This window comes from Protopterus annectens, chromosome 5.part0, assembly GCF_019279795.1.
Source record: "Protopterus annectens isolate FY-2018-M chromosome 5.part0, PAN1.0, whole genome shotgun sequence".
NCBI lineage: Eukaryota > Metazoa > Chordata > Ceratodontiformes > Protopteridae > Protopterus > Protopterus annectens.
Window position 1 is genome coordinate 367,622,249 of NC_056735.1, and position 21,144 is coordinate 367,643,392.

Genomic DNA, 21,144 nt, shown 5'->3' on the forward strand with positions numbered 1-21,144 from the left:
ATGGCTATAGTAATGCATTTTGATTTGCTATTTCAAGTTTATCCTGTTAACCACTTTTTGTTTTTATATACATACTACTCCCAGGTACTGGGTACCTGTTTTTGGTGACCACTTCTGAAATCATAAAATGAAACAAATCATGATCACAACATATTTCAAACTGCTACAGGTTTTATTCTGATTGTGCAACTTTCTTTTGCTTTCACACACAGTCTTCTCCCAAAAAGATCGCTCTACCCTAAAATGAGAATAATTGTGGTCTCAGCAACATTTTAATTTGTTGCTTTATAAATAAAAATCAGCAATGTTTACTGTTACCACTGCCCAAAGGCACTAAATTAGTGTTACCCTGCAAATAAAAAAAAATACAAGACAAAGTCAAAGTGGGGAGGGATGTACTAAAATCATTTAAAAAATGTTCAAAATGACAACTCAGGCCGCTGTTTTTACACACATCCATATGCACTACCCCACAACCACATTAGTGGTAATCTTAATGACCTTTTACTGCCATATGTTTTCATATAAAAACTACTCCCAGAAAAAATAACAGCTGCAGTTGGCAAACACTTACAGGTTCATAAAATTCAGCTGGCTGCCCTGGACCACTTTAATCACAGCCAATTTCTTAGTGAATCAAACCTTGTACCTCATGTCTGTGAGGTAAACATCCTAACCATTATAGTAACCCTTAACCTCTATAAAATCGGACACCCCACACAGACATTCATTCCATCACACTGCTTAACCAGTTCAGCTATGGAACACACTTCACTGATCAAAGTGCAAGGAAATAATAGTAACATGTTTAAAATTTGCTGGTTTCACTCACTGTCACACCTTCAAACTTGATCACTTAGTTGCAAAAACAATGAACTGCGTGTATCTAACCCAGTTAAGGGCAATGACAGACTAATAATGTCTTACGTGGGAGGGAGGAATATGATTAAATGGAGTACTGCCTTACTCTGTGGCTCTTATTCAAATTACCAGTATCCACTTTATCCTAACATTACTGCTGATTACGATAAAGTGGGAAAGTTACCATTTCTCAGTGTAAAATTCAATGCTCTACACACATTTTAACACACACTTCAGTTAAAGAGAACTTCTTGCACATAACTAGAGAAACCCCACTCAATTTATGTTGGCAAAATAAAGTACTTACGTTTTCTATATGTGGAGGGCAGCTTGTGCCGGTTGCTTCAACTGGAATATCATCATACTTCTCAAAGTTTATACCAGTGTTGCTGCCAGAAAAAAGTTCCCTATGGGGGGCAAAAAACAGTATAAGAAAAATAGTTTGCTGTGCACCACCCTAACGCAATACTGCGCTTGTTCCCCAGTGAACACAATCACTTAACTTCTGTCCTGCTCCACTGAGCCACATTCAAGTGTAAAGTAATCCTTAACTACTGTCTGTACCCATGTATTAGCTACCCAGCCAAGAAAATGAGTCCATTACCAGCTTACTGCCCTCAGAGGATTAGAGACTTTTTTTGAAAAAACATTGTCAAGCTTCAATACAATTCTCCAAATTTTATGCTAAGAATCTTCTAAAGTATCAAGCACTACAAGCCACCACTTTAGAAAATGAAGGCAGCGTCTTGCACAATTAACATTCTGTGCTGTATACAAGTAAGCAATATGGCACTAAGAGGCATGTATTGCATAGATATAACTGTACTCCTAGTAGCAATGTGAAGCAACAGCCTGAAGGAGGGGTATCTTGTGCACGTCTGTGAATGCAAGAGTGTCACCAATATGGGCAACCATATGTGGTTTAAAGAAAAACTCCACCCTCTCATACTAGTTAGATAGTTGGGTGTTTCTCCCTGCAATATGGTTCCAGCATTGTGTATGTACCAGAAACCGGCTTGTAGTTTTTAAAACTTTCACTTCCTTGCACTGGAGTCAAAGGAAGGCAAAGCCCATCTACCTGCATGACATATCAGACAGTTGAATCTGTACTAGTTTACCCTGTCAGGTACTGCTGTCAATCTCAGATGGGTAATTAATCCTGCTAATGTCAGGAACACAGCAGCTGATATAAAAAAAGACAAAGCTGTGGAACTGTTTCCACTCTTTTTATTGCAGAGGGGAGGAGAACTCAACACTCCCCTTTCATAGCAAAACAAAGCAAAGCAATTAGAAGAGTCAGGGGTTTAAAGGCAATTGTCAACTCTTCTGACAAATTTACATAAGCAGCAAAGTACAGTTTTGTACCTACCATAAATGTAGATGTCCGAACAGGATAGCATCTGCAGTCATAACAAATGGGTTGTCCTGTCGTCAGGCAGCCCTTCGGTCGGCCGGATTCCAAAGTCTGGGTCCGGCTTCGGCTGATGTCGCACTTCACCCGACGTCATCTCTGCTGGTCTTCGGGTATAAAAGCATCAGCCGACGCCATTTTCCTCAGTGTTTCTTGCCCCAGATGCCAGTTGCCCTCTAGGAAAGCTAAATTTTGGATAAATGCCAATGTTTCCGAAATAGTAGAAGGCAAACACAAAAAATAAGCAAGTATGTACATATATACAAACAAATACAGCATAAGAGACTCCCCCCCAGCTAGCTATTAGGAGGGTAAATACCCTAGGAGTACCACAGAGGGGAAGGAGGGGGGGTAATCCTGACTGCAGATGCTATCCTGTTCGGACATCTACATTTATGGTAGGTACAAAACTGTACTATGTCCTTCAAGGATGCATCTGCAGTCATAACAAATGGGTAGAATACCATAGCCAAACTAGGGGAGGAGGAAGAAGAATTATGGTGTAGTTAGGATCCCTTGCAATACAGCAGTGGCAAACCCTGCTCGGGATCTAGAGTATAGAGGTAAATTATAATGCTTGGCAAATGTATGCACGGAGGTCCAAGTAGCCGCCTCAATAATGTCCTTGGTTGCCACTCCTCGTAAGAAAGCTGTGGTAGTGGCTGTAGCCCTTGTAGAATGAGGTCTTATGTTCTGTGGAACTGGTTTTCCATGGTAGGAGTAACAGAATCTTATGCAATTTCCTATCCATTTGGAGATTGTCTGTTTGGAAATTGCTTTTCCTTCCCTTCCTGTTGCATAGGCTACTAAAAGCTGGTCAGTTTTTCTGTTACTTTTGGTTCTGTCCAGGTAGTAGCGTAACTGTCTATGTACATCCAAGGTATGCAGCAGCCTTTCCCCCCTGTTCTGTGGATTGGGAAAGAAGGTAGGTAGGTGGATTGCCTGGTTTAAAGACACCCTGGATACCACCTTAGGCATAAATGTAGGATTAGTTCTCATGGACACTATCTTGATGGAAGATTAGGAAGGGTTGTACTGCCATTAAGGCCTGTAGTTCTGAATCCCTCCTTGCTGAAGTAATTGCCAGTAGGAAAGCAGTTTTCCATGATAGGTGTTGAAGATCTGCTGTTGCTGCTGGTTCAAATGGAGGAAGTGTCAATTTTTCTAGCACAAAGTTCAAGTCCCATGTTGGTAATGGTGGTTTCCTAGGAGGTTTTACATTCTTGATCCCTCTGAGGAATTGCCTGAGTAGAGGATGTGAAAAGACAGGTGGATCGAAGCTGTATTCTGCGGAAATAGCTGATGCATGTATCTTGATGGAGGAATAGGACAGGCCCATATGTAGAAGCTCTGCCAAGTACTCCAGGATGTTAGCAATGTCTATGTTTGACGCATCTTTTCCTCTTTCAGTACTCCAAATGACAAACCTTTTCCATTTTCCTGCATAGTTCCTTCTTGTTGAAGGTCTGCGGGCTTCAAGGATAATGTCTTTAACCCTTTGGGATAAGTCTGGGTTAGTTGCTGTTATGTGATGTTCTAGGCAGTCAGTTGCAAGGTTTTTAGGTTTGGGTGCATGATGTTGTAGTTGTTCTGAGTTAACATCAAAGGCATCAGGGGTATTGGCCACATTCTCCCCTGTGACATGCTCCTCAGCAAAGGATACCAGTGTTGTCTTGGCCAATTCAGAGCTATCAGAATTATCCTTGGACGTTCATCTTTGATTTTCAGTAGCACCTTGTGCATCAAAGGAAGAGGTGGGAATGCATATGCTGTCAGGCCTTTCCAACTGAAGGATAGAGAGTCCACCTTCCATGCAAGTGGGTGGCATGTCCTTGTGCAGAATTTTTTGAGTTGGTGATTGAGTGGGGATGCGAATAGGTCTATTTGTGGCATTCCCCATTTCTTTGTGATGGTCTTGAAGATGTCCGGGTGCAGCATCCATTTGTGAGCATCCGAGGTGGTTCTGCTTAACATGTCTGCTAGGGTGTTTTCTTTTCCCGGCACAAATATTGCCTGTAACTGGATGTTGTAGCTCAGAGCCATATTCCAAAGGTCCAGAGTCATTCTGCATAGGGGGTATGAATGAGTGCCTCCCTGTTTGTTGATGTACCACATGACTGTGGTGTTGTCTGTCCTTATCATTAAATGGCCTTCTTTGAGGAATGGTCTGAATTTCTGGATTGCTAGTTGTACTGCCAGCATTTCTTTTTGGTTTATGTGCAGGTGCAGCTGGTCTGGAGTCCACAATCCTTGTATGCACTTGTCCAACATGTGCGCCCCCCAGCCTAGGTCTGAGGCGTCCGTGGTGATGGTTTGGTTTGCTTGAAAGTTGTGGAAAGGCAAACCTGGGTTTGACTGGCATGTTTGAGCCCACCATAGGAACTCTTGTTTCAGGCATGGGATTAGTGGGATTTCGGTTTCTAAGCTGTGTCTGTGTTGAGACCATAAATTCTTTAGGTACCACTGTAGCTTTCTCATACGCAGTCTGGCATGGGGGATCAGGATTATGCATGATGCCATGAAGCCCAAGGCCTGCAGTACTTTTCTTGCTGTTAGTTTGTTCTGCTTTGTTAATGCCAAGAAGTAAAGAGGGAGTTGTTCTTGTTTTTCTGCAGTCAGGAATGCCATTTGTTTTACTGTGTCCAATTCCGCACCCAAGAATGTTCTTGTCTGGGATGGTATTAGTCTTGACTTTTTTAAATTGACTGTGTATCCCAGGGCTTGTAGTAAGCAAATGACTCTTTGTAAATCTGTTGTCAGCTTGCTTTTGTTGTCCGCTTGTAACAGGCAGTCGTCCAGGTATGGATAAATTTGGATTCCCTGTAGCCTGCAATGAGCGATTACTGATGCCAGGCATTTTGTGAATACTCTGGGCGCAGTAGATAAGCCAAAGGGCAATGCTGAGAATTGATAATGCTCGGATCCTACAAGAAATCTGAGGTATCTTCTGCAATTTGGTCGTATGGGGACGTGCAGGTATGCCTCGTTGAGATCTAGAGTTACCAGCCAACACTCCTTGCCCAGCATGGGAAGAAGTTGCTGCAAGGTCAGCATTTTGAATTTTGGAACAATGATGAATGTGTTTAAGGCGGACAGGTCTAGAATAGGTCTCCAACTTTTCTCTTTTCTTGGTACTAGGAAGAGTCTGGAGTAGAATCCTTTGCCCTGCTCTGTTGGTGGAACCCTTTCCACAGCTCTCATTTCTGTTAATTGAGCTATCTGTTTTAGAGCTTCTGTTTTCTGATTTGGAGGTAGGTTTGGCATTCCTTTTTTACTGGTAAGGTGTGGAAATGAAACCTGTAGCCTTGGTCTATAGTCTGTAGAATCCACTTGTCTTTTGTGATATAGTGCCAATTTTTTGAAAATAAGGCTAACTTTCCGCCTAAGGGTGCTGCTATCTGTTCCCTGGTAGGCGGTCAGAGCCAAGTCACTGTGATTGTCCTGGTGCCGTGGCAGTGGTTGTGTCTGTGCCTCGGTGGTTGTTGCCTTGCCACTGGCGTCCTCTGTAGGCACCTCCTCTGGATTGATTTCTGCCTCTGGATCGTCTATTCCTGCCTCTCTGAGATTTAGAGGAGTCTGGAAAGGACCAGTTTTTAGAAGGCCAGTTCCTGCTAAACCTTGGGGGCTGAACCTGTAAGAAATCTTTAACTGTTTGTACAGATTTTGCCTTCTCTTCCATTTTCTTCATTACTTGCTGGGCAGGAGAACCAAATAGACTGGCCTTATCCATAGGAGCATCTAACAGCTTTGCTTTAACATGATCCGGCAAGACCTGTTCTTTCAACCATGCATGCCTTCTTATAACTGTGCCAGTCATGGCTGATCTAAATGAAGCCTCCAGTGCATCATAACCACATTTTAAAGAATGGTTACTAACCTGCTGAATGTTATTCACCATTTCTAGAACATATTTCTTATCTAAAGAATCATCAGAGGACAGTTTCTTAGTTAACTGATCAAGCATAAACTCTTGGTATTGGATCATATGAAACTGGCAGTTCAAAGCTCTAGCTGAGAGGGTAGCAGAGGTGTAAACTTTCTTACCCCATCTCTCTAAGGACCTGGATTCCCTTTCAGAAGGGAGAGGGTTCTTCGCTGAGGTCGAAGCTACTGCCTTAGGGCCCTGGGAGATAGTCTCAGGATCTGCGAGTGGGGCCTTGTATAGGTGGTGATGGGTGTCCGGTACCCTGTAAAATCTATCGGGTTTGGCAGGGCTGGAGGTAAAGTATCAGGAGCAGTGCAAACATCATTAAATGCATCATCCACAACAGGAAGAACTGGAGGTATAGCTAAGGGCCTATGTTGTGGTAAGTGAAGAAAGGTCCTAAGCCTTTTTCTTGAATCTGAGAAATCTTGTCCCTGCCATTGGAATTGCTCTCTCATGGCATGCAATGTTTCTCCAAAGGAAAATTCCTCTGGTGGAGAGGCAGATGGAATAGATTCCTCAGCATCGGAATCTTTATAGGTAGACAAAGGAGCCTCTGGTTGGTCTGTAATGTCTGAGTCATTAGAAGAATCATCTGAGGACACTGGTTCTGGGGGCTCTGCTCTGGGTCTCTTTTCAGGAGGCTGAGAGGCCCTGTCTGGGTGAGATTGGGATCCCCTTATTAAAGAGATGAGATCCTCTGCCAGAGTAAGCATTTGAGTACTGGAACTGGGCCTGTGTGAGGGGGGCTTAACAGGCACTGATTTAGCAGTTTTGGCTACTTTAGCCCTGGTAAAGGCCTTAATAGACATGGCTGCAGGAGGCCTAGCAGCACCACGTGCTGGGGTAGAGACATCCAAAGGAATGGTGTCCGATAATTCTAAAGGAACCACAGTAGTAGGCAAAACTTCAGAGGCCGATTCAACTAAGGTAGCAGGAGCCTCAGTAGTAGTCATGGATTCGGCTGAAGATTGACCCGTTTTCTCAGTTTCGGCCGAAACCGAGACACTCGCGGCTTGCTTAACCGTGGTTTCGGCCGAAACCGCGGACCGCGAGTGTCGGTCTTTTTCTTTGCGTTTTTTCACAATTTGGGTAGTCGGAGGATCCGACGGCATAATGTACGCAAAATCTGACCCGAAAAACTGTTCAGCAAACTCCGACCGACAGCCTAAGCGTTCGTCGGTTGAAGGAAGCACAGGCTAAACAGGCTGCTACGTCGTGGTCTGGGCCTAAACAAGGTAGGCAGTAAGAGTGGAAATCTTAATGAGGTATTTGTTTCCCACAAGTTAAACAGTTATTTACTTTTTCTGACATCGGCTGAGGCAAGAAAGAGTCCCCAACGGGGTACTTAGCTTTTTAGAAGTCTTCGAAGTAGTATTCGGTAGTAGTAATCTCTGGATCTGACCGACCGGCACTTGCGAACAGCTTCTGCTTCGGGCGCCACTCGGCAAGAAAGACTGAGGAAAATGGCGTCGGCTGATGCTTTTATACCCGAAGACCAGCAGAGATGACGTCGGGTGAAGTGCGACATCAGCCGAAGCCGGACCCAGACTTTGGAATCCGGCCGACCGAAGGGCTGCCTGACGACAGGACAACCCATTTGTTATGACTGCAGATGCATCCTTGAAGGACATCACAGCATTGAAATTCTAAGCTTAAAATGTTATTTATAATAGTTTGCGTTGACAACTTAAGAGTAGTAGCAAAGATTTCTGACATTTAGAGAAAATTCAGTAAATATTTTTTCTTGTAAAGTATACATGCATTACCATTTTCAAGCACCCCCCCACCCCCCCCCCCCACCCACCCCCACACACACACACACACACACAGGCCAGAACTGCAAAAAGTCAGGTGGCAATCCTATCAACTAGGTGCACAGATACTGTTCATAAAAAAGGTCTTTTACACTTTGTGTGCATATCTGGTACACGCACATCCATTGTAAGAAATTCCCACTGACTTGAGTCAGTCCTTACATTGTCAGACAGCAATCATAATATATAGCTGAATTTACTTTAACATACATTTACTATGTGCCCTTGCATTAAAAGCATTTTTACTGTTTCACTGCATTTATGTACTGTTCTAACTGTATTTTTCACTGCTAGACATGGTTTCATTACTCTAATTGCATGTTTACTGAATTACTCAACTGTAAACTGCTTTTTCATACTGAGAGTTCTATTTTCTGTTTGTGAGTGCTCTATCCATGCTTTTCTGTGCATTTTTGACTTTTTTGAGGTTTCTGTGTTCTAGTCTAGTCTGTTTGTATTTAAAAGCATTCTCTAGAGAGTCTGCTTGCTCCTTGATCTGTTTAAAACTTTCATTTAGTGGCTACAGCTAGTAGCTGTAACAGTTGTAGTTTCTCACCCCCCCCCCCATTGTTGTGGTGTTCTTATACTAGGTGGCTTTGCAATGGCCCACCCATACTGTACATTTGATATGGGACACTCCTCCCAGTCTAGTGTCATTAGTTCATTCAATCTAATATAAAGTACAATTGTGAAGGCCAACCCACTCAGATTCTTAACCTTGAATTAACTTCTGTTCCAGCTTTCTCCATTTCCACTTTACAGAAAAAAAAAATCTAAGCTTGTTTCCACCCTTTCCTGTAACAAGTGTAGTCCAGATACAGATTTGCTGTATCCAGGACTGTTAGTAAGCTGCAGAGCCCCTCCCCCCCCCTTAACTAGGGTTAAACTATTCCCGGCGCCATAAAGTCTGCTATTCAAATTTTCCCTTACACCTAGCCAGCTTTTTTAGTTTTAGCACTCAAATCTGTTTCTTTGAGCTCATCACTTGTTCAGAACTCGTTATAAGCACTAAATAAGCTACAAATTACTACAGCACTCAACTTTCCTCGGCTGTCTAGAGGAAAACAGTTTTTAGTACTTCTGCTGATTGAGGGCTCAGTGTCTGTTATTCTAAAAGTGTATTAGTTCTGGTTTAAGCACTTGGGCTTCAGGCCAGTTATTTTACATTAAGAAGGTTCGTGGTCTGCATTCTTGTGGGAGGAGAGGCTGGACTCTGCCCTTCTGAGCTGGGAATTTCTGGTTAAAGGCTTATAGTGCCTGCATATCTTAATTGTTTCTTACTGAAACTGGTACACCTTGTTTGCTGTAGAATACACTAGATCCAGGCCTGCTGAATCTAGCTTTGTTTGTATGCTTGTTGTTTGTTATTTCCCTGAAACGCTAATTCCACCTAAAACGCGGCTTTTCAGCGCTTCTGTGGATCCCTAGTGATATCTGCATTGCTTACCGTACTTATTTCCTTGTTTCTCTTGAAAGAAAGTTACTGTTTGTCGTTTTTGCATTTAAGTTACCTGTAACACATTGCATTTAAGTTACTTGGCACTTGCTCACTAAAGCAATTATATAAGTCAGCACTAAAAAATTATAAGCACTACACCCTCACAAACTCCCCTTGAGTACCTTGTTCCCCATTGGCCCTTTTTTCAATTATAAAGGAATTCCCAATACTATTCTAGCATGTCCAAAGGTCAGTTGTCAATCTCCTCTCCGGTCCAGCTGGTGAATCTGGGAATCTTGAGGCAATGTTACAACTGCCTCATGTACACAGACAACCCTCTCCTCCTCCCAACAAATTCCAACACATGTGAGACATGCAACCATATAGCCAAACTGGAGGCTAAGCTCTCTCAACTCAGTACTGGCGTAACCAGTCAGGAGGAGAAGGAAACCACACTCACTACAATTCCAGTCTCACATAGACCTACCACAACAGCAAACCAAACACACAAAAACATACTTGGAGGCTCTAAATAAAAATCTGCCTAAGCAGCAGATACCTCCAAAGCAGACACCCAAGCAACCGCTACCCCAAAACAAAACACATGCAACACACAGCTCACAAAGCCAGTGTGCCAAACAGTCACAGCCCTTAAGGCTAAACAACACACCTGATGCACTTGTAATAGGTGACTATTGTCAGGCACACTGACGTCCCGCTCACCAGGCTGAACAAGAAGGTCACGGTGAGCTGCCTGTCGGGCGCTACGATCTGCCACATAATACAAGCACTCGGGTCACTCCAAGGCAAGTGCAAATATGACTCTGTCATTGTCCATACTGGTGTGAATAACCTGAGACGTCCCTCCCTGGGCTACATGAAAAGAGACAGAGGAGCTCTCTGAGCATGTAGCCCAGGTCGGTATGACCCTGACCTTGAGTAGCATCTTACCCTCACCAAGAATGATGCCACAATATGAAGACAAGATGATCAATTTCAACAATTGGCTTAAGTATTGGTGTCACTCAAAGGGGATCCAATGCCTGTCAGCCTGAGATGACATGCTCGACAAGCCACGATGCTTCGCTAGGGACGGCTTGCACCTGTCACCCCTGGGCTTTCGGATATTGGCAAAGGCTCTTGCTACCCCCATAGTGCCTTTTTAGGCAAGGCTCAAAAGACAAACCCACCTCCATAGGTATCACAAGGGATGAGAAACTAAGAGTAATGCTACAAAACGCCAGAAGTCTAAACCTCAAGATGCACGCACTCGAAACTCTCCTTTGCATGGAGAACATCTATATCTGTGCAGTAACAGAAACCTGGTTCAAGGCTTCCGAGAGCACCCCAGCACTACCAGGTTATACCTCATACCATGCTTTTCGGCCCCAAAACTTGGACCGAACCACAAAAGGAGGGGGAGTATCAATATTCGTCAAAGATACCCACACCTGCATGTTGGTGGCACAGCACGAAGCATCAGAGACTATCCATGTGCAACTAACAGTGGGTAAAACTGCCTTCCAATTTATAGCCTGCTACAGACAACCCTCCCAAACCCAGGAACCCCACTTGGCCTTCCTGAGAACACTAGAAAATATGAAGGTCTCTCCAAACACCATTATATTGGGCAACTTCAATTACCCAAACAGACTGGGAGCATTACTCTAGCTCCAACACCCTAGCCCAAATGTTCCTAGAATTTATAAACTCAAATTCTATGGAACAACTTGTTACCACTCCCACAAGAGGGGAAAACATACTGGACCTGATCATCACCAACATGGGGACTCTATGCTCCAGACCAGAAGTGTATCCCTCACTTAGTAAGATCACACCATAAACTAATCTCACTGGATATTCACATCCCGACCCCACCCCCTGCCCAGAAAACCACAGTGAAAAACTTATCTAAAGCAAATTTCACACTCCTCAAAACCGAAGTGGAATTATTCAAAGCCCCTGGGCCTGTGGAAAATACAGCCCAGACCGCAGAATCCTTTATAAATGCATTCTATGAACACCTTCAGGAATGCATGGATCATGCAATCCCAAATAAAACCAAGACCCAATCCTCCAAAGGCAGACGTCCTGTCTGGTGGACCCTGGCCATAAACAAACTATACAATGGAAGGAGGAAGCTACTACATGATAGAGCAAAATCCCAAAAAGGGAAGGCATCTCTGATCAGTATTAGCAAAAAATTACGGGCACTCATAAAATCGTCTAAGGCCAGCTTCGAGAGAAAAATTGCACAGGACACTAAGGATAATCACAAGGCTTTCTTTAGTTATGTTAGGAACCTGGGTGGGAATTCCCAAATATGCTCAGAATTGGTCCAAAATGACAAAAAATACACCAAACCCATAGACATTGCCAACATCCTAGCTGACAGGTTCAGCGCAAATTTCACCCTCCCCACCAAAAGGGCAAATATCTATCCCAGCAGAGTGCTGCCCCCCTGACATCTCAGATGCTCAGGTAAGAGCCGCCCTCTCCAAAGCAAAAAACACAGCATCAATGGGACCAGACGGTGTCCCGGACTGCGTCCTACATGAACTCCAAGAAGAGCTAAACCCAAACATAAAACTACTGTTCAATCTCAGACTTACTACAGGATATGTACCCAAAGATTGGCGTACAGCAACAGTGGTCCCTCTCCACAAAGGTGGTGCCTCAACAGATCCTGGAAACTATCGCCCCATAAGCCTGACTAGCATGGTCTGCAAAGCTATGGAAAGGATCATCATGGACCTCAAAGATATTGGGGACCTACAGACACTGGATCCTACCCAGCTCGGCTTTGTTAAGGGCAGACAGATCCTGCCTCTTAAACCTGGTTGATTTCTTTGAAATAGTCACCAAGGCCATTGACGAGGGGAAGGTGGTCCAAACAGCATACCTGGACCTCGCAAAAGCCTTCGATACAATACCCCACTCTGGCATTATAGATAAGCTCACCAGCTTAAATATAATCCCCTATGTCACCAGATGGGTTGCAAACTGGCTCAAAGACAGAACCCACATGGTTAGAATTGCTGGAGCCATGTCAGACTCCAAACCAGTTACAAGTGGCGTCCCACAAGGCTGTCCTGGGACCTCTCTTGTTCGGTATATATTTCTCGGAGGTACAGGCCAACACGGAAGGACTGTGACTGCAAACTGGGTGCCATAATCGACTCTCCAGCCGACACAAGCATCCTCCAAAAGGGCCTCATAGAAACAGACAACTGGTGCCAGAGCCATGGCCTCAAGCTAAATGCCAAAAAGTGTATAGTCATCCCCTTTGGCAAAAACAAAGTGCCCACAAATTACCACATAGGTGGCAATCCATTAAGTACAGAAGTAATTAGGGACCTGGGGACCCAAGTTGATAGCAATCTCTCATTTGACAAACACGTGGCCAAAGTGGTTAGAAAAACATTTTATATAGCCCACCTAATCATGAAGGGATTCACATCTAGATCAAGGGAGATCATCGTGCCTCTTTACTCATCCCTCATCAGGCCCATAATTGAGTACAATGCCCCTTTTGGGATGTACCTTACCAGACACCTGCAGCAACTGGAAAGACCCCAAAAGTACCTCACCAAGAGGATCAAAGGGCTCAAACAGATGCCATATGCTGCCCGGTTAAAGAAACTCCAGCTCTGCTCAGTGGCATATCGCCTGCTCAGAGGCGATCTGTGCCTGACGTATAAAGCCATGTCCAACGCGGAATTAATGGACATGCTGCACCTCAGAAAATCCAAATCCCATCGAGCTACGCACGCGAGAGACTTGAACCTCAGCACTAAAATAAATAGGACATGCTGGAGGGACAGATTCATAACCCAGAGGCTCCCTTCACTCTGGAATAAAATCCCAGTCCAGGTTAGGCAGAGTCCCTCATTGACTCTCTTCAAGAGGAATCTTGATGAGTGGATGGGAGATCGTAGGTTTATCCCGGGTATCACTTCTGTGTCACTGTTAGACAGAGGCACAGTATACTAACCTCGAAAAAGGGCATAGCAAAATTCATTTAAAATGGGTGGCGAAAGCCAAACACACTCTGGCTAGGCTTATAAATGCCCTAGGGCAGATAGCCTAGTATGAACCTATAAGCACCTATCCAGGCATGTCTAAAGGTCAGCTCCCGGTGATTTCTCCTGTCTACCTGATGAATTTGGGCATCTTGGGGCAATGCAGCAATTGCCTCATGTACACAATCTCCTACCACCCAACACTACAACCTGCCAACTGCTTCTGCTTCGGGTACTGCACGGTAAGAAAGACTAATGTAATGGCGTCGGCTGCATGTTTTATATCCCCGATGACTTGACGTCATGGAAGAAGAGAGAGCATCCAACACAGGAATCCAAGACTCTGGTATTCAGGCTGGCAGAGGGCTACCTGCAAGGCAGATAACCCTAATGTGATGACTGCAACAGTGAAACACAAAGAACATCAAGGAGAAAGTTACTGGCAGCTGCTTGTCGGGTGCCAGGATCCACCACATAACGCACACACTCTGGTCACTCCACAAGTACAAATATGACTCTGTCATTGTCCATGTTGGTGTAAATGACCTGAGACTTACCTCCCTGGACTACATGAAGAGATATGGAGGAGCTCTCCGATCTTGTAGCCCAGGCAGGTATGATCCTAGCCCTGAGTAGCATCCCACCATCATCCAGAATGATACCACAGTACAAGGACAAAATGACTGACTTCAACAATTGACTAAGCTTCTGGTGTCATTTTAAGGGAATCCAGTATCTGTATCTGGGAGGGCATGATCGACAGACCACAATGCTTTGCCAGAGATGGCCTGCACATGTCACCCTTGGAATTCCAGATACTGGCAAAGGCTCTTGCCACCCCTATAGTGGCTTTTTTAGGCAAGCTTCAAATGACAAATTTACCACCATAACAGGTACAAGCAAGCAAAATCTATGGGTAATGCTACTCAATGCTAAAAGTCTAAACGTCAAAATGCACTTACTCGAGGCACTCCTTAAAATGGAGAACATAAGACATCTGTGCAGTGACAGAGAGCTGGTTCAAAGCTCCAGAGAACACCCCTGCATCAGCGGGCTATAATTCATACCACACCTTTCGGCCATCTAACACAGACCGAAACACTAAAGGCGGAGGAGTGTCCATATTCATTAAGGATGTCCACACCTCCAAGCAAGTCGCTCAGCATAATGCATCCGAGATTATCCAAGTGCAACTAACTCTGGGCAAGACCACAATCCAAATTGTAGCCTGCTACAGATCCCCCACCATGCCCCAGGATTCCCACTCCTCTTTTCTTGATAAACTGGAAAATGTTAGGGTACAACCCAACACCCTAATAATGAGAGATTTCAATTACCCCACAATTAACTGGGAAAACTCATCATGTACCAACTCTTGCTCAACTTTTTCTGGAACTCAAATTCCAACGCCTTGGATCAACTTATCCACACCCCCACAAGGGGCAGTAATATCCTAGACCTGGTCATTACCAACATGGGCGACCGGTGTTATACACGAAAGGTCAACTCCTCGTTCGTCAGATCCGACCACAAGCGAATCACCCTAGACATCCACCCCCCCCCCCCCCACTAGGGAAACAACCATAAAAAAAATTCTCCAAAGCCAACTTTACGCTTCTTAAGACAGAAGTGGCAAACTTCACGACACCCATGCAGATGGACAATAGAGGTACAACTGCTGAATCCTACACAAATACACTTTATAAGCACTTACACGAGTGCATGGATCGTGCTATCCCTAACAGAACCAAGATGCTATCCTCAAAAAAAGGAAGCCAATCTGGTGGTCTTCTACCATAAACAAACTCTACAACAGAAGAAATAAACTGTTGCAAAAAAAAGGAGTAAAATCCTGTTATAGTATTGGGATCTCAAGCAATGTTGGGACACCAGTTTACAGAAATCTACTCTGAGCAGCATGTATGAACAATTTTTTATGTGAATGCCAGTGACATAAAAAGCTGTATGGAATGCCTGGCTAAGAGAGCATCAACCAAGATAAGATAGCGCTTATAAATAATTCCTCTCTTTATCAAGGCATAATTATTATTATAAATAAATATTTGTATTGAAATAATTCCTCTAATAATCAAATGTCAGACAACAGATACAAACTAGCTATAAGACTTCACAATGGGTTTTTTTAGAATAGTCAGCTCAGCCTGCTATTAAGATAAAGACTGACTGGAAAGGTCACAACAGCCTGAAACAAGGGTCACACACTGACACACACTAATGCATTATAACAGCAGGAATGGTTCTTCTATTAGAAGTTGTATAAAACATGTATTAATCAGTACTTTTCTATTTTTATCAAAACATTCCTAAACTATATGTGCAATGAATTCAAATAATGTAAAATAGATGATTTGTAAAATGTACATATATGCCATTAATATCAAAGAATCAGGAAATGTATATAGTTATATTTCACACATTATCCATAGAATGAATGACAGGAGCAGATGTGCCTTGCATATACATGCTGCAAAGCTGCAGACTTTATATGAAGTTTTTATTAAACTTTTGTATTGTACTACTTTGCGAGTTGCAAACTTTCATTAGTTCTGAATTATTCAACAGTAATAATGTAAATATGAACTTCAACTAACAAAAATAGCATTTCTCATTAGAAGTGTGATAGACAATTAAGCAGTAAGAACATATAATGATAAAGCAAGCTGAAAAAAGGAATGCTGACTTTGTACTTGTCACTAAAAAAGGGAAGAAACCTGTTGTAGTAGTAACTTTTAAAATAGTTTGCTCACAAACAATTTTAAATAGATGTATAACCTGATTTGGACACAATGTATGTCTAAGGAAACAGGGCTGTATCTTTCAAGATTGTATAAAAACCCTGTCCTCATCTGTAATCTTTGTTGGTCAGTAAACTAAACAGATACAAGATGAAATAAACTGGACTGACCCTGGGATGCCTTGCTTTGCTAATCATTTATTCTTCTTTTTATTCTAACTGCCTGTATTTTTTTCCTCATAGGTGCAGTGCTTGTAGATACGTTTACAAATCCCATGATTGGAGGAACTCCCTGGTCAGTCTCAGTAAGAAGCTGAGATCCCTCGGAAAATCCTCCAACGCTAGTTATGAAAACAAAATTGCCACTGATTCTAAAGACAACCACAAAACATTCTATAGCTATGTCAAGAATCTCAATGGCAACACTCAGACCTGCTCTGAGTTACAGCACAATGGCACTAAACATACAGAACCAACCGATATTGCCAAAATCCTGGCAGATAGGTTCAGTGCTAACTTTACCCCCCCCCCCCTCTCACCCCCTAAAGGGCCCATCTCTATACTGAAAGAATGCAAAGTTCCTGTAATCATGGCTGCACAGGTAAAAAAACACTCTCCAAAGCCAAGAACACAGCATTCATGGGACCTGACAACATCCCAGGCTGCATTCTACATGAACTACAGAATGAACTGGCATCCTACCCAAGTACCATGTTCAATCACAGCCTCACCTCAGGCTATGTGTCCATTGAATGGCACACTGCGACAGTTATCCCCACTCCACAAAGGGGGAGCCACGACAGACCCTGGGAACTACCTCCCCATTAGCCTGACGAGCCTGGTCTGCAAGGCCATGGAACGTATCATGGAACTCATTAACAAAGACACTGGTAATCTCCAAACTCTGGACCCCACACAGTTCGGGTTTGTAAAAGACATATCATGTCTCCTAAACCTGATAGACTTCTTTGAAGCAGTCACCAAAGCCATAGATGAGGGTAAGGTGGTTCACACAGCCTATCTAGATCTCACCAAGGCTTTCGACACCATTCTCCACTCTGGAATTATAGATAAACTCACTAAACTATGTATAAATCCCCATGTCACAAAATGAGTTGCCAACAGGCTTACTGACAGAACCCACAATGTGAAAGTAGCAGACTCCAAATCCGACTTCAGACCAATGAGAAGTGGAGTACAACAGGGTTCAGTCCTAGATCCTCTCCTGTTTGGTATCTACTTCTCTGAAGTACAGGCTAACACAGAAGGTCATTGGCTAAGTTCGCAGATGACTGCAAACTAGGAGCCATAATCGAAACTCCTAACAATGTGGACATCCTACAAAAGGGCCTCACTGAAAAAGATGCCTGGTGTCAAAGCCATGGCCTCAAGCTCAATACCAAAAAGTGCATTGTCATCCCCTTTGGTAAAAACTCTGCACCCATGAACTACCACATTGGTGGTAGTCTACTTAACACTGAAAGTGTGATAAGAGACCTTGGGACACAGGTGGACAGTAGTCTCTCCTTTCATAATCACATCACCACAGTAGTCAGGAAATCTTTCTAAGTGGCACAACTCATCACAAAAGGTTTCTCATCCAGAAAAAAAAGAGGTCATTGTTCCCCTCTACTCATCACTCATTAGACCCATTATAGAGTACAATGCCCCTTTTGGTATGTACCTCACAAGACATCAACAACTGGAAAGGCCACAGAAATACCCCACAAAGAGGATTACTGGCCTCAAACAGATGCCCTATGCAGACTGTCTCAAAAAACTCCAGCTTTACACCATCGCATATTGCCTACTCAGAGGCATCTCTGCCTAACATACAAAGCTATGTCAAACCCAGAGCTGTTGGACATGCTCCACTTAAAGAAATCCCAATCCCTCTGAGCTACACGCTCTAGGGACCTAAACCTTCTCACCACAATAAACAGAACATGCTGGAGGGACAGATTTTTGTCCCAGAGACTTCTCATACTCTGGAACAAACTACCTATGTCAAATAAAGCTCCTCATTAGCACTCTTCAAGAAATGTTTTGATGATTGGATGGGAAATAGGAAATTCACCCCAGGGATCACTTCTGTGGCTCTGCTTGAAAGGGCACAGGAAAATAATTTGTTTGGGTGGCGAAAGCCAGGGTACCTTTTTGGCTAGGCTTATATAGGCCCTAGGGCCAATAGCCTAGTACCTACCTATGAACTAGTACCTAACCATGAACTAAGAAAAGGTAATCAGAAATACTTAACTGTATTTAAATGCACACACACACATGCTTTTGTACACATGTACTTTATATACATACACATATACAGAAACACAAACACAAACTACATATTTTACAAGACCAAAATATGCATATCCACAGCTAGTAGGGTTTGGCTTTATTGGCCTGAAATTGTCCATTAAAACGATGAAACAAGTCATGGGCATTCAGAATCCCCAATTAGCTGAAACACCTGATGTTCATAAGAATCATTTGCATATATCCCATGTTCCTCTGATACAAGAGGTTTGGGAGGTCACTCAGTGAAAGTTCTAGCTTTAATGGAATTTTCATTTTGATTTTACTGATTGTTTTTTCAGCGGCCTTCTCACTCATTGTTTTTGCTTGTTGTTTGGGATACTTTTGCAGTGACCCTAATGATAATTGACATCAGCTGGGTATAACAGCCCTGTTTCTCTAATGCTTAGTAAAACACCCTGCTTGTGCTGTGCTGATGAGGTCATAAGGCCGAAATATGCATATGCACATCTAGTGGGGTTTGGCTTTATTGGACTGAAATTGTCCATTAAAATGAAACAATGTATAGGCATTCAGAATAGCTAATTAGCTGAAACACCTGATGTTCATAAGGATCATTTCCATATATCCCATGTGCCTCTGATACAAGAGGTATGGGAGGTCAGTCAGTGGAAGTTCTAGCTTTGCTGGAGTTTTCATTTTGTTTTTACTGATTATGTCTGGCATAAGTCATACAAAGAGGACTTGCAATGCATTATGGGAAGGAATGCAAGAAAATAAGATCACATTATCAAGGCAGGTCCCATCGTCCGCCATTTTGAGAGAAACACATTAAAATTGTAAAAGAAGCACTTGGGAGTGATTTTGAGGCATTAGAATAGCTCAAAAACAAAGATGCAATGAAAAAAAACATTAATTTTATTTATTTTACATTTGTTGACCAAGCTAGTCCAACTGGACACACGTCCATTGTCAGTAGAGGCCCGGGGAGAAAAGCTCCACTACAAATAGCAACACGAGAAAAATATGTTTTTGAGTTATAAGGTGGAGTTTTGCTTTAATAGTCTTACAAGGGCACTGTATTTTGATGCACATTTTTTTAAACAAAGAATTTAAAGTTATATATCTAGTATTGTATGCTAGCATGGCCTCTAAATCAGTGATCCTTATTGCACACTCAAATGTCACACATGACCAAGACATCTTTGAAGTACAGAGCACAATGCCTACTGCACAAAAAGTGAAAGGTCATCATTCATGGTTTTAAAATTTCAGCCTATAGAGCAATTTTTTTTTTTTTTTTTTTTAATAACTGAACTGTAGTGAGCCACCTACTGCCTAATAGAAGTGAACAGGATATAACCTATCCAGAAGGGTATAGAGTACAAAAAAGTGCAATTACTAAATCATTAGCTGAGCGAACTTAAAAGAAACCCAACCAGCAACAGTGCAGTGGCATACTGGGTCCAAGGCAGACTCCTGTATTGACCGCAGAGTCAGTAACAAGACTATGTACATCCATAACATAAAGGACCACTAGACGAACATAGCAGGATGGAAAAGGGGAGAGGTTGCAAAAAGTACAGTTGTGTACACTTACCATAAATGTAGATGTTGGAGTATACTCACTGTTGCAGTCATTACATTTGGGGTTATCTGCCTGCAGGTAGCCCTCAGCAGGCCTGAATACCAGAGTCTTGGATTCCTGCATCGGATGCAGTCTCTTCCATGACATCAGGTAGTCAGGGGTATAAAACATGCAGCTGACGCCATTACATCAGGTAAAAAACTTTCTTACACTGTGAAGGACACCAATGAGGAAGAGAAAAGGCAAACACTACTAAAAACTCCTGATGTCCACCACAGCAGTAAAACTTAATAGTAAAATCAAAACTTTAATAAAAAGAATATAACATAAAATAAGCAGTCATCAGTCTTCCGATAAGCGCTTTCGGCAAATCAGCCTTCCTCAGATCGTATGGTCTGAGGAAGGCTTATTTGCCGAAAGCGCTTATAAGAAGACTGAGGACTGCTTAATTTATGTTATATTCTTTTTATTAAAGTTTTGATTTTACTATTAAGTTTTACTGCTGTGGTGGACATCAGGAGTTTTTAGTAGTGACGCCATTACATCAGTTTTTCTTGCCCCAGATGTCAGGTGCCCCCACAATGGGAATCAATTATATGTTATGTTATACCTCCATCAACAAGCAAATACATCAGAAAGCTTAAAACAAGAAGGAAAGGTAGAGCCAAGAGAAGTCAGGGGGCGGGAGGGAGGGTAACCAGGACTGCAACAGTGAATACACTCGAACATCTATACACAACTGTACTATGTTCTTCGTATTTCACTGTTGCAGTCATAATATTTGGGTTGATTCCCAAAGCTAAGGGAGGGAGGAGGAAGTTAGAGAGCATTAGGGCCAGCTATTAAGCCCTGCAGTGGCAAAACCAGCTCTGGATTTAGAAAAAATAGGCATGTGGCAATGTTTGGTGAAGGTATGTACAGGTCTCCAGGTAGCAGCTTCTAGGATATCCCTGGTAGGCAATTCCTCTGAGAAAGGCTGTAGAGGCAGATGCAGCCCTGGTGGAATGTGATCTTATCCCCTGTGGGGGTAGGTTTTCCATGGTGCTTATATTAGAAATGAATGCAATGGGCTAT

General features: G+C 43.0%; 1 protein-coding gene across 2 annotated transcripts in view; it reads right to left on the reverse strand.

The window, feature by feature from the left end:
* The window catches only part of DDX3X (DEAD-box helicase 3 X-linked), a 1,864,809-nt gene that overhangs the window by 1,021,192 nt on the left and 822,473 nt on the right, over positions 1-21,144 (reverse strand). For both annotated transcript variants that reach the window (XM_044072327.1, XM_044072326.1), the window contains exon 7: positions 1,169-1,268. In XM_044072327.1, coding sequence (XP_043928262.1) covers positions 1,169-1,268 — 100 coding nt within the window. The remainder of the gene's footprint in view (positions 1-1,168; positions 1,269-21,144) is intronic.